Source organism: Dendrobium catenatum, unplaced genomic scaffold (assembly GCF_001605985.2).
Source record: "Dendrobium catenatum unplaced genomic scaffold, ASM160598v2 fragScaff_scaffold_390, whole genome shotgun sequence".
Classification (NCBI taxonomy): domain Eukaryota; kingdom Viridiplantae; phylum Streptophyta; class Magnoliopsida; order Asparagales; family Orchidaceae; genus Dendrobium; species Dendrobium catenatum.
In genome coordinates, this window is record NW_021318852.1 from 3,799,617 (window position 1) to 3,814,255 (window position 14,639).

General features: G+C 33.2%; 1 protein-coding gene across 1 annotated transcript; it reads right to left on the reverse strand.

Annotated features, from left to right (window-relative positions):
- Positions 1-285: 285 nt before the first annotated feature.
- LOC110107773 (protein mago nashi homolog 2) lies at positions 286-13,351 on the reverse strand. The gene is made up of 3 exons (XM_020838151.2): positions 13,027-13,351; positions 12,641-12,817; positions 286-625 (listed from the first exon to the last, which is right to left on the reverse strand). The coding sequence occupies exons 1-3, from the start codon at positions 13,240-13,242 to the stop codon at positions 560-562; spliced, it is 459 nt and encodes a 152-aa protein (XP_020693810.1). The 5' UTR covers positions 13,243-13,351; the 3' UTR covers positions 286-559.
- Between the last annotated feature and the right edge of the window lie 1,288 nt (positions 13,352-14,639).

The following is a 14,639-nucleotide window of genomic DNA, read 5'->3' on the forward strand; positions in this document are numbered from 1 at the left end:
AAATAAAAAAAAACCCTAGAATACCTCGGGAAGTCTTCATTCACATAACTAAAGCCTTCACACAATTATCTTATTCAAATCAACTAGAAAAAAACTAAAAATTTGTGTCGAGACATACAGAAAAAAAAAGTTATATTAAATTTTAAAATATTACCTTATTTTGAAATAAATATAATATAGAGATAATCAATCAAAATCTATATTTTATTTACCTTAAATAAATTCAATAAATTTAAACCCCATCTCGATAAAAAAAAAAATTAATCAGAATATGTTGATCCAATATATTCTGGAAAAACTCCACTGCCCGGATAAAAGAGCTAAGATTCAACAATAAAATTGGACCAAAGTAGCAGCGTCTGTTACTGCATGTATATGAGAACAAACCGAGACAGAAAAGCACTTACCAACTCAACGTTTGCTAAAGCTTATCCAAACATATAATCATAAGAAACTACAGCAAACCTCATAACTTTAGTAATGTCTATTTTTGAGCTTGGATCTGCACCGTTATCAAAGAAAGACAGAACAAGGTGAACTTTGAACTACCCAGGCAAACTCAAGATTGAATTGGCTTGATCTTGAAGTGGAGGGATATGAGGGAAAACACAAAACACTTCAGGTCCTGCATCCAAAAGTAAGATCAAAAGAGCATTTCATCAAAACAAATACCAAAGATAAACCACACTAAAAAAACAGATGCAATATAACTCTGTCTTATCGCAATGGATTCCATGGAAACAATGCCAATGAGACACAAGAACAGGTAAAATACTCCAGCTTATTGCAATATAATAAAATAAATCTTTTTTAAATCTCCATAATATCTTCCTATTATACATTACTCCTAAGAAGCTTATTCATATTAATCACCAAATGTTAACTCCTCGTTTATATCAACATTATTCAACATAATAGATCCAATTTACTTAAACTACCACATCCAAATATTGATTTATATTCTAATTATATTGATTGATAATTATTAATATCACGTATATCAAAATTATATATATATTTTTTATTTATTTTTCTACTAAGCCTTCGATTTCTAAGCATTCATCTATTATTCTAACTTTCCAAGGTAAGTGGAACTATTTACAAAATCAGCAAGGAACTACACAATTGGAAGAACAACAGTGGTTCAAAAGCATCGTCATATTAACCAAACTGACCAAAAATTTACATCAAAATTATTAGTAAATCAGCATATTGGTAAACCAGTAGGGAGATTCACAATAAGTACCAGTTAAATAAAATAAATATTATATGCTAAAATATCTATTGATCTGAACAAGGTGAAATCAAATCCCATCAATACTCCTCAAAACAGTCCCTCGACCGTTCAGACTAGACCAACTAAATCTCAAAGTATCACATTTTTCTAACTATTTCCTCATTTATAAATAATTGATCTTAAATGATCCATCAAATAGAAATCGATAGATATTGTGATACAAAATTGATCCCACTTTAATCTTTAAGAGATCAGCTAGGATAAATTTTGTATAATTAATAGACTAAATTAAAGAAATGTGTCACTGACTAAATAGGCCACATAAAAATACCAAAGGAACTATTTTAGACTTTCTCCCTTCTTGAATAATGTGATGAATCACAGTCAGATTGAGAAAAAAATCAAGAATTTCACATTATAAAACTGGGCAGAAAGTAGAAAATAAAATGGGACAAACAGCACATCCTCTCAGCATCATCCATAAACCAAATGGGCCGAAGATAAATTGTCAACTAAAGGTCTATTAGGCTGAAAAGAAGGTGCAAATATAAAAAAGGTGCAAGTAAAATAACTTAAGAGTGTTAGGGCTCAATTTTTATTTAGGCTATTTACTTAGCGAAACCCGTGAAAACAAATATACAATGCATTAGACGAATATTCTCATAGGCAAAGCTTCATTGCGAATCAAACACCCCCCCAAACAAATTTCTTTTAATATGCCTAGAGAAAGGCGTTTGAGTTCAGACATCAAAGGAAAAAGTATGTATTTAACTCGAATGGTTTAAATGTAATGGGTGAGAAATTTCTCATCACAGCGCCCCAACCAAAGCCTACATATCGAGAAAGAACAAGTGCCAAGAAAGACAAGAAGTTGAAATATCATTTGATCATTTCTGATTGGAATATTTGAGGAAGGAAGTCTACTTGTATATTAATTACTGCAGGTGTGGAGAGGAGCATTTGATCAGATAGGTATAGATCACTGTATGAGTTGAAATAGCTTTGAATTAACCTCAAGAAGAGAAAATTCAAAACAGATCACGCAAAGTTCATAAATTCATGGTCAATTGGTGCCATCGCTGAACCAGAAAAGGTTATGACCCATTTTACTGAGTGCCTTGTGCAGAAAAAAAATGAATCTGGTCAAGGAACGCCAATAATGCTTAGAGGAATTCATAGTGCAGATCACAGAATCACCATTCTTCAAGCTTCCAATATTCAAGGTATTCAAATTAACTTGTGATGAATCCTTTATAAATATTGGAGGCATGTTACAATCAGCATTTATGCATATCACAAGAACTCTATTTATGGCCTAAATCTCAAAGCTATTATGCAGGTAGTCAAAATACCTATCTTTAAAGAATTTATCCTGTATTCTGTATTCTAACCAAAAAAATTGAAGTGCTGCAACAATTCTCATAACTCAGTTCAGACTATGCAAGAATTTACTTATGCCATTGAACATTGGTTGGGGACTGAAATAGAGCGAAGATGCTCCAAGAAGAGTAAGTTTTCTAGCTTCCAAGCAAATCAAGGCAACTGATCCACCTTAAAACATAACCTAAATGAATAATCTGGTGACATAAAGCTTGAAATAAGCACGATATTTGGCAAGCAATAAGCATTTCAATAGTGTAATTCAAATGTATCACTTCATTTCTTATTCATAGAAAAAGGTTTGCAAGCATAAGAGAAAACCAATTTGAACAAATATAGAATCACAGGAAAGTGCCTTTCAAAAGTTAGTATTAAGGCCTGGTTGATAATGTATCAGTAAACCTTGATCAGAATGGATGGAAAGCTCTGACAAGCATAAAAAATTTTCAGGAACGACTAATCTTATTTACTTCATTCCTATTAATTCAAATAAGTGCACAAAAGCGTAAAAGAACAGGACGCAGTTAATCCTAGTCCTAAATTAATCACAAATGGTTGCCAATAACTCTCATTTCTGATTAACCGTTTTTACAACAGGCCGCAATTAAAAAACCTTCAGTAATTGCTTCTACTTCTGTAGGAAATTTACCAAATAAATACAACAGATGCATTAGGGAAAAACCATTTCTACTGGCCTTGATTAAAAAACATTTCCTTAAGAGGATCATAAAACAAATAATTTTAATAAAGCTTCTATTGAAATAAACAGTTTTCAGATTTAGTAATAACTTGTGATGCCTGAAGAACATTAGAATGACTTAACAAAGGATCTTGTTTCAAAGAACATCATGACTTGACTAGATCTTTGCAGTCATGGCTATGTTTTTTTTATAGATAGTTCATAGTTCACAACATTTATTTTAGGAAGACGTGATTTTAAAATTGCCCACATTTTCTTCTGCGAAGTTGACCAAATGGTCAACCTAAATCAACAGTTTCTTACTATTATCAAAGTTTCACAGTAACTTATGAAAATTCATGGAGGCTCATTAGCACGCAGCTAAGGTAAATCTTGGAGCCTATCATTCTCAGACGTGGTCCAACAAGGTGAAAAAATTATGCTTGAGGTATCTATTTGCCGTTTCATACTTCCATTGAAGAAAACACTCAGCATTTGATTTTATTCTGCCCCATACAGAATTAGCGCATAAAAATTCAGCTAACAGGAGTCAAGATCCAACTATATTTGGCATTTACAGGTCTAAAGAACCAAGAAGCAGCTGACCTTGTATTGTCAATTCTTGATATAGTATTAGTCAAGAAGCTGACGACTTTGCAAGAAATATCCAAAGAATTAATCAAAATGATGCCAGCAATGAAAGTATAAATCTAATACAGACTACGAATAAAAAATGGAATATTACGTTTATAATATTCTCAAATTACCCTGGTAACTCACATGTGCTGTTAACCACATCTCAGTCATGCATTACACTATCAGCAGTTAGAACGGATTAAATCAAAATTCCCCTGGTTTTAAAAGAAAGGAAGAAATCCTTCCCGACAGGATCTGAATTACCAATGTTAAGAAGGAGCAAACTTATGTTTCAACTTAGATCTGAACATTTCCTTGAAAGAGTAAGTGGAAAGACATTGTTCTAATCCTTACGCATGTGACAGTTAAGGTTTTGATATTAGTGATATCCAGTATTGCAAAAAGCACACTTTAAATGAGAAGCAAACCGATGCGGAAGATTCGCATACCGCAACCATTTTGGGTGTACGGAGAAAGCAGAGCACGCTGCTCAAGCGCAAAGTATTGTAGAAGCACTCTTGTGGTTTGTCTTTAGGTTGGCAAATCATAGCATTTAGGTTTGGCTCACAAATCCAGTTCAGTGATCAATTTAAGATATAAATAAAAGGGAGAGTGAACTTCAGCAAATGACTTAGGGATAGCAAAGCAAGGAGCATGAGGAGACGCTCAACCTACTTGTCCCCATTTTTTATTTTATTGCAGCAATAGTAGTGCTCGACCTTCTCATATTTATCTTTGATTTCTCCACAACATGCAAACATAGTAGTATCAATGCTTGATAATCAAATCTCTATCCTTTATTTCTCTTCCGCATTCAAGCAGACATCATCTCTTACCCGCCTTTGATTATTCCTCTATTTGAGACAATGCCGACGACTGCACTTCCTCCTCATACATTTCTCAACCTTCTCATATGCCTCAAGTATCTGGTATTAATTTATTTATATTCAATAATAATTTTTTAATTTATTTCACTAAGATAAGAAGTTAGAAAAAGGGTGTTATTATGTGATGTTAACATGATTTCTTTTATCAAGAATTTACTATTTTGAATTAGGAATATATAATGGTACCGATTTTATACAGAAACCTGATGCAATCAAATTACTTGTGAAATCTCCAAATTACTCTTGACTGAAATAACTTCTAAGAGCGTATAACTTTTGGGGGCTACACCCCTCTACCAACCCCCACATCAATCTTATTACGAAAGCCAATTCACCAATTATCTATGCATAAGAAGTATCATTGGAAGGCATTAATTAGACTCAACAACTTAATGACTAGTTAAATTCACTTCCTTTTAGATGTATTTTTTAATTAGAGATGCATTGTTCCGTTATAAAATTAATGATATAATTTATATAGTATTTTTTAATAAGAGTCTTAAATATGACCAATTCTAATGCGAGGAAAAAGTAACCAATTTGGAAATATACAACAACATCAAGCTTTTGTCCCACTACGTGGGGTCGGCTACATGAATCATTTTTCTCTAATGTGTCATGTTAAAAGTCAAATTCCCGTTTAACTAAAATAAAGAAAGATATTTTCTAATATTTTCTAATCAAGTCTTTTTAGGTCTACCCCTACCTTTCTTAATATAAGTCAAATCTAATATCTCAACTTTTCTAACCGGGTCATCGGAAGGCCATCCATTTATGTGAGTAAACCATCTAAGGCCACTGGAGCTACTCCAACCTTTTCACATATATGCTCATTTCATATCCTGTCTCTAAAGGCAAATCCACTCATCCGCCTGAGCATCCTCATCTCTGCACCACTTAACTTACTATTATGCTTCTCTTTTAATGGCCAACATTCTGCACCATAAAACATTGCTGATCTCACCACCATCTTATAGAATTTCCCCTTAAGTTTGAAGGACACTTTTCTATCACACAACAAGCCTGATGCATTCCTCCACTTCAACCATCCAACTTGAATTTTACTGATAATATCCCTATCTATTTCACCATCACTCTAAACAATAGATCCAATATATCTAAAACGTGTATTCTTATTAATGACTTGATCATCCAAAGTCACAATCCCCCCACTATGTCTATGACTACTAAAATTACACTCCATATATTCAGTTTTAGATCTGCTTAAGCAAAAACCTTTAAACTCTAAGGTTGACCACCATAATTCAAGTTTAACTTCAACTCTCTCTCTAGTCTTATCAACAAGAATAATATCATCAACAGACAGCAAACAGCAAACATCAAACAGCAAACACCAAGGTACATCCTCTTGCAAATGTCTAGTGAGAACATCAATGAATAAAGCAAAAAGATATGGGCTTAAGGCTGATCCTTGATGTAATCCAACCGAAATAGGAAAAAATTGGTCAAACCACCTTGTGTTTGAACACAAGTAATAGCTCATGTATACATATCTTTAATGATTTGAAGTTTTGAATATAAGCATTATTAACTCCTTTTTTTTTCAAAAACTCTCCATAGCACTTCTCTTGGAACTTCATCATATGCTTTCTCTAAATCAATAAATACCATATGTAGATCCTCCTTATTCTCTCTATATTTCTCCATCAAACCTCTCAATAAATATATGGCTTCCATAGTAGACATACCTGACATGAATCCAAATTGATTTTGAGAAACATTAGTATCACGCCACAACCTATGCTCCATAACTCGCTCCCATAGTTTTAAAGTATAACACATTAACTTAATTCCCCTATAATTCGCACAGTTTTGTGCGTCGCCTTTATTCTTAAAAATAGGAATCAGCGAGCTCATTCTCCACTCATCCGGCATCTTTTTTGTCTTCAAAATAGTATTAAAAGTTTAGTAAGCAATTCCACACCTCTATTAAAATATCACTATGTCCAACAGCTTTTCCACACTTCATTTTCTTTAAAGTCACCTAACTTCAGCTTTACTAATATGTCGATAAAACAAAAATATTTATTTTCATTTAGGGTGCTAAGGTCACTAAAGTCAATCGTATTCTCACAATCTTCATTAAAAAGTTTAGCAAAATATCTCATCCACCTTTGTTAAATATCATCTTCTAAGAAAAGTATTTTTTAATCTTCATCTTTAATACACTTCACTTGAATTTTTAAATTCTTACTACTCCTATCTCTTTGTTTAGCTAACTTGCACATATATCTTTCTCTCTCCTTAGTATCTAATCTATTATATAAATCATTAAAAACTAAGATCTTTGCATCGCATATTGCTTTCTTAGATTCCTAACGTGCCTCTTTATATCTTTCTAAATTATCAAAAATTTTACATGTAAACATATTTTTAAAACAAATCTTTTTATTTTTTTATCTTTTCTTGCACATTTGAATTCCACCACAACCTATTTTTACTATTAGGAGTTTTTACCTTTGATACTCCAAGCACATCTTTAGCAAGAATTATAAAAAATTAAAATTAAAGTCAAATACTCTTTGTTGCACACTTGCACATGTACGCATTATGGTAAAGAGCCAAGTAAGTTATTACCTCAAGCCAAGGAGCATCTTATTGAACCATTTGGGACATCCACAAGGAGTAATATGATTACAAGCCAAAAAAGTTCATCAAAAGTAAATGAATAGCTACATGTTTATTAAGAATGAACAAAACAATTGAGACAAAATTTATCTATGGAACATAACAAACGTGATAAAATTACTAGAGAATAAAATATTGAAATTAAGTTCTAGAACAAAAATAATCAATGCACTTAGCATTGGGTTAAAACTCTCTATGACGAAAGGCCATATCTATCATTTCATGTATTCAATTCCAACCTGAAAAAGATGATGCAAAAAATGAAGAACATGAAGGGGAAGCGGATCAAAGAGAATACACAACTCTAGGTTCTATCAAGCTGGCATCCCTTTCAATATAGTGATGTTGGAGAGTTTTAAACATATGTTAGAAGCTATTATGCAATTTGGATAGGATCATAGACCCCCATCTTCTCATGAGTTCAATTCTCTACTTGAAAGAGAAATAGAGGTATAATTGAAATTATTAGAATTTTCAATTTGGAGGTTCACTTTTGAAGTTTATCTTGAAATTAAATGTGCAAATCACATTTCTTTTAAATTTTATATCAATTTTAAATTATATATATGAGTGCTATAGCTTATAAAAGTATTGTTTCTCATTGCACTTTGCACAATGAAGCAAGAAATACCCTAACACATCGCAATGCACTACGAACAATGCTATCTTTCACATGGATGATCTTTAGCCAATTCGTCTAATCTTGGATTTCTTCAAAAGGCTATAAAGAGAAGAATTATTTTAGTTGGGCATAAAATATTAAAAAATATATAAAAATCAAATGACAGGGATATTTGATTTAAGAAAGAATTGGACTACCCCATCAAATGCTTAGTATCTAAAATGAGAACTTTTTAAGACAAGTCAGGCTTAAATTACTTAATGAGTTATCTATAGAAAGAATATGATATATATATATATATAGTGTGTGTGTGTGTGTGAGAGAGAGAGAGAGAGAGAGAGAGAGAGAAGTTGCACATTGAAGCCAAAAAAAATCCATGGCACTTTGAAAACTATTCTTACCTTTCATATTGACAATCTTTTAGCCCAATCAGCCTAGTCCATGATTTCTTGAAGCAGCTAGGAAAAGGGGAATTATTGGGGGGCTGTGAGCACCATAAACAGAGAGTTTGGAATATGAAAAAATTATAATCAAATGACGAAGATATTTGACTTAGGAAGTTCAGCATCATAAATGAGACATTTTGAAGACAGATCAGGCTTATCTAGTCACCTAGCTTTCAACTCATATGGGGGCAAGTTCCGTCCCATAAGTGGGAGAATTAATGTAGACAAAAAGAGCTTGAAATATGCTCTACAGATTTGTCTACTATTGATATATTGCCAAAAAATTTGATAATATCATAGTAGTCAATTCCACCAACAAAGAGACGCTAACAAGTATATCAGTGCAGAAAGAAATAAGTCAAAAGTTTGTGAGTAAAAGGAAGTTAAATAATTAATCAATAGTAATTTATTGGATTTTTTGGAACTCTAGCCGCTGCAATCAATAAAATGAGGGATTGTAAGCATTTTCAGTAAATAAAGAGTTCTCTTATTTCTCATCAATTCATACCAATTTTCTACATGGTAATCATTATCAAATCAAGAATCAGGCATAGTTTTAAGCTCATCTCAAGCAGGCTTGAAGACCTCCACCAACCATCCATCTATTCATAATCCATTAATTCACAACAAAGCCATCCACAAATTAGTTTATAATTTTCCTAGGCTCCTTGCTCGGCCAACAAAAATAGCCGCGAACCTCGCTCTCACAAGCTTCGCTCTCACAAGCTTAAGGTTCCCTCTTTCCATGAGGTAGATTGGATTTGAAATTTAACCAGATTTTCCCTGAAATTACTTTCAAGATTTATTTATAGATCTGAGATCATCTACTTTTGAAGGGGGAAGCATGATCCAAAGAACTATAACAAGCAACTTTTGAGTTAGGTTTTCATATGTAAGCAAACCTTGACCATCGACATTTCCCACTATCACTTTCGGGTTACATTCATGTATTTTTAATATGAAAAGAAAAACCTTTTTGACTTCTCATTGAAGTGTTCATGAATCTTTAATAAATGGAGTTCCTTCATCTAGCTGTAATCACACACCCCTCCCCTAACTCGTATACAAGGAGAGGCAAACTATAGGCTTGAAGCATGATTAGAGTTTATAATCCTGATTCTAATGAAGAAAACTATTTTGTTTCAAAATCACAATTTTTTTGTTCTCTTCTAATAAGTGTGCTTATAATAATTCCTTTCCAAATAGATCACATATAAGCTCTTCTTCCTCTCTTGATTGAAGATATCAAGCAATCTCCTTGGGTGCACACAACTTCCATGGAAGAGTTATCTCACATCTTTGCCAATTCACTACCCTCTTTCCATGTAGATCTCTTTCCTGACTTTTTCTCATTGCATATAAGAATTATCCAAGACTAAATGAAGGACAAGATAATTACAAAAGCATAAAACGACTTACAAGGGGTGCGCTTGGTTAGGACTTAAGTGGAATCCTATCAATTGATGGTGTGGGACGAGAGACCCAACAGAATCAAGGACCTCGCTAGTACAAAAACTGATTTTTTTGCCTGTCCTCAGTTTACTTGTTGGTTCCGTCGGAGAATATCTATTTGCAAACCTTAAATAGTATCAAATCAGCTTTCATCAAGCAAGTTCACCAGTGTATTTATTCACAAGCAATCGTACAATGAGAACATGTTCCCTCATGGAACCTATTTGCATATTATACAACATTCACTTCTGTATTTATTCAAAAGCTTCCATCATGGAACCTATTTACAAAAGCTTCCATCAAGCAAGTTCACCAGTGTATTTATTCACAAGCAATCGTACAATGAGAACATGTTCCCTCATGGAACCTATTTGCATATTATACAACATTCACTTCTCATAGAACCTACTTATTCCAACATGTTTTATTACAATATCAGTTCACTTTTGAACAACCTATTGATTCATACAAAGATGTACTCAATTTGGTTAAATATTAGGGAATGGATTTGATAAGAAGTTAATTGTTCCTATTAAGAAATAAGAATGATAAGATATAAATAGATCCTTTAGATAAGTTTGCCAATATTTAAACAGTTCCTTAAGAGAACAGGTCCATTTGGAGTATTTCAACATGATTCTAAAAGACCCTACAATGGAAGAAGCTCAAAGAGATACAAATAGTACCAAAATAGCAGAATAGAATATATGTAAGAAGATCCAACATATTCAAAAAGTAGAAATACAACAATAGATAAGAGAAGATGTTTTGTCCAACAATAAATATGAAGATTACGACATTTATACATAACTTTTGGGAGGCTTTACAAACGAGAGTTTTCAAAGTGCACATGGTAAATTAAGTAACAAGTGACCTATAAAATTATACATAGGAATGAATCAATGACGATAAATGAAAATAACAAATGATCCATCAAACTATATGTGAACAATAACAAATACACAGACAAAATCAAGTGACAAGCAACTAAATTTAAGGACAGTCAAAATAATATCGAGCATTAAATTCTCATAAACAATGGACAAAACAATTATTACTAATATTATTTGAGTCTTTATGCCATCATTTGTTACCAAGAGAGCTAGACCCGCAATACATGTTTCCAAGTTTCAAATTAAAAGATCAAAATCTTGAGTATCCAACATTAAAACTCTTACAAACTGAAACTAAGCAAGGCAATAAACGCAACTTCTAAAAACTAAACAAGGCTTAAGTTGCAAGAATGTGAGCATGCAAAAAAAAGGAAGCTGGTAAGGGTCTTAACTGCAAATATTATATTATATGAAAAATAATGAAAACAATAAAAAAAAAATAATGAAAACAATATCATATTGGTTCAAAATTTTCTCTCCTAAACTCCCAAGTAATAACATATTGTACTGCTTCAATGTTCAGCGTTGGAGTTAAAAATTTCACAAGATTAAGAATGATGACATTCATATTTCATTTGAAGTGATCTATTACATGATCAAACGAGTATCAGATGTCTCATGATACAAGTAATAATGTGTATATCTTGAGCCAAATGTTTTAATTAATTAATGTGTGAGTGTGTGAGTTTGTGAGTGTGTGAGTATGTGTGTGTGTGTATATTCTAAAGATGAAATACACATCTGGTACAGATTTTTAATATATCATAATTCTATTGCAAATAGCATAAATGCATTTTTCTATCCTTACATTTCTAAATACTAACTGGTTGATAAATCAAAAAACTTCTAAGAATTAATATTGAAGCAACAATTGCAAACATTCTCAATTTTAACCGACCACATCTTACCCATTTACGAAACTTAACTAATATAAAGAGGCTCTGTAAACAAACGTATGGCTTATCAACTCACTTATATAGGAACCAGATTCAACAATTTGAAGCCTCAGAAAGACATTTGCACTGAACTTGACATGATTTGTTAAACCTTTCAAAAAAAAATTAAGCAATAAACGGAAAGCATCAACAGTATTGGGGAAATGTTTAACATAGCCACAAGTTCCGCAAAATAAAAGTAATATCATTCCTTTTACTAGAAGAATATATCAGATAAAATTTCCAAAATAACATTAAAAAAAACAATTCATATAACATGCAGGCTTTCAAAGTTTCTAAGCACCTCTTCCAAATCCCCTTTTTCGAGTTTTTTAACCAAACTGAAATCAATTCAATGCTACGAACCTGAACCAGATAATAGAAGATACGCAGCCCCTCTGGATCTTTGCTGCTCTGGACGTCCACGAGGGACCCAATCTTCGATGTGGTGAAAGAGATGTGCTCGTTGCCCATCACAATTTCTAATTCCTGCCTCCCTACCCTATCCGGCTCTGGCCAGTTATTATCATCTTCTTTCATTATCTGCAGGTAATAGATTTGTTAAACCTTTCTAAAAAAAATTAAGCAATCAACGGAAAGCATCAACACTATTGCGGAAATGTTTAACATATCCACAAGTTACGCAACATAAAAAGTAATATCATTCCTTTTACTAGAAGAATATATCAGATAAAATTTCCAAAAATAACATTAAAAAAAAACAATTCATATAACATGCAGGCTTTCAAAGTTTCTAAGCACCTCTTCCAAACCCTCTTTTTTGGGTTTTTTAACCAAACTGAAATCAATTCAATGCTACGAACCTGAACCAGATAATAGAAGATACGCAGCCCCTCTGGATCTTTGCTGCTCTGGACGTCCACGAGGGACCCAATCTTCGATGTGGTGAAAGAGATGTGCTCGTTGCCCATCACAATTTCTAATTCCTGCCTCCCTACCCTATCCGGCTCTGGCCAGTTATTATCATCTTCTTTCATTATCTGCAGGTAATACAAACAATGGCATCAAAACCCTAACTCTCATCAAAACAAAGCCATCTAGGAACAATGCAAATCAACGACCTTCCCAAACACGTCACATAGACAATCCGAAATAGCGTCAGCAACCCTAACTTAAAACAAGAGATCCGCAGCCGTCTTGGGACAAACCAAAAACGTAGAAAAGAAAGGAGTTGTGAGGGAAAAAATACCTCGCTCTCGGAGATGATGCGGCGGCACTCGCGGAGGACGGCGGGGGTGAGGAAGACCTCCTTGCGGATCATAGTGTCGTTCTTGTAGTTGGAGTTGTTAGCGTAACGAAGTTTGCCATCGGGGCGGAACTCGAACTCCAGGAACTCGTGCCCGAACTTGCCCTTGTGACCCACGTAGTAACGGAGATAGAACTCGTCCTGATCGTTCCCCGCCATTGCTCTACTCTTCACCTCCTGCAAGGCTTCTTTTGCTTCTGGTTTTCCCTCGCGGCTGGAAGCGGGGCAGATACTTATGATCCTGCGGCAGAGTTCTTCTTTTCGCCCTCAGAGAAATAAAAAACCAAAAAATAAATATATTTTTACTATTTTTTATTTTTTTATGCCAAATATCATTACGGTGGTGTATTTCATCAATTAAAATTTTTAAATACAGTTGAAATATAACAAAAAATTTACACATTTAATTGCAATTATTAATTTTTGAATTTTTAAAATTGAAACTATAGTATCAAAATTATTCTTTCTAAATTTTTCAATGTATGTAATGGTTAATCAAATGATCTTAACAATTTTTTTAAATCTTTTATAATGTCAATTTTAATGCTAAAAAAATAAATTATTAATGTTGATGTTGTACTTATATTTCATGAAAATGTTAATTTTATATACTTATAATAATTTTCAAAATGGGAGAAGTTAAATACTTCTTATTCTTTTTGAGTCATTTTTTTAACCCTATATATACTATATTACGGCTATATATATATATATGGAATGATTTATCCACCTGTTGCAGAGGCTGATTAAGGGGGGGTCTAGGGGGGCACGTGCCAGTTGGTTGTATTGTTTGTCTAGCTTATTGTTTTAAATATAGTATTTTTTTATTCAAGCTTAGAGCAAATGTAGCTATTTTTTGGTGGGTACATGAAGCTGCTGCTATTTAGAGACTGCTAACTCTGATGCTTCTATTGTAATCAATTTCCAAGCTGTGTGCGCTGGTAAGTAAACTTAAATTCAACATTTCACACGGTTTTAGCGTCATAATCATTTGAGTTGTACTATAAGAATGACGAATAGCAAAATCATAAAAGAATACGAATAGTAATAGAATCATCAAAAGATCTAGAAGTAGGTTTAAAAAACCTTCTATATGATTCAGGCTTGTGAATTCCTATCCGTGAATTTAACTATTTTTAATATTCAATATGAAATTTGAAGGTTGTACTTGCAAAGAGGTTCATATTTTCCACACAATCATGGATTTCTTTAATAAAAAAAAAACTTTTGGGCCCCCCTATAAGAAGTTTATGGCTCCGACACTGACTTGCTGCCACCCCCAAAGAGGCATTTGGCACTCATGAGAAGAGGCACTCACCACCTCATGACTAGCACTTCATGGACTCTACTTTAGAGGCGTTGCCACTCGAGGGGAATCGAATGCGGGTTGGGGGGCACCCAACCGCGCTCGCCCACCAACCTAGCTAAGCAACGGTGGGTGCTTTATATAATTTCAACGCCTAGATTTTCCATCTCCTTATTTATGCATATAATAGTCGAGTGTTGATCCCACAGTCCTCCCTCTCTAATCTATATGGTCAATATCATAAGATTGA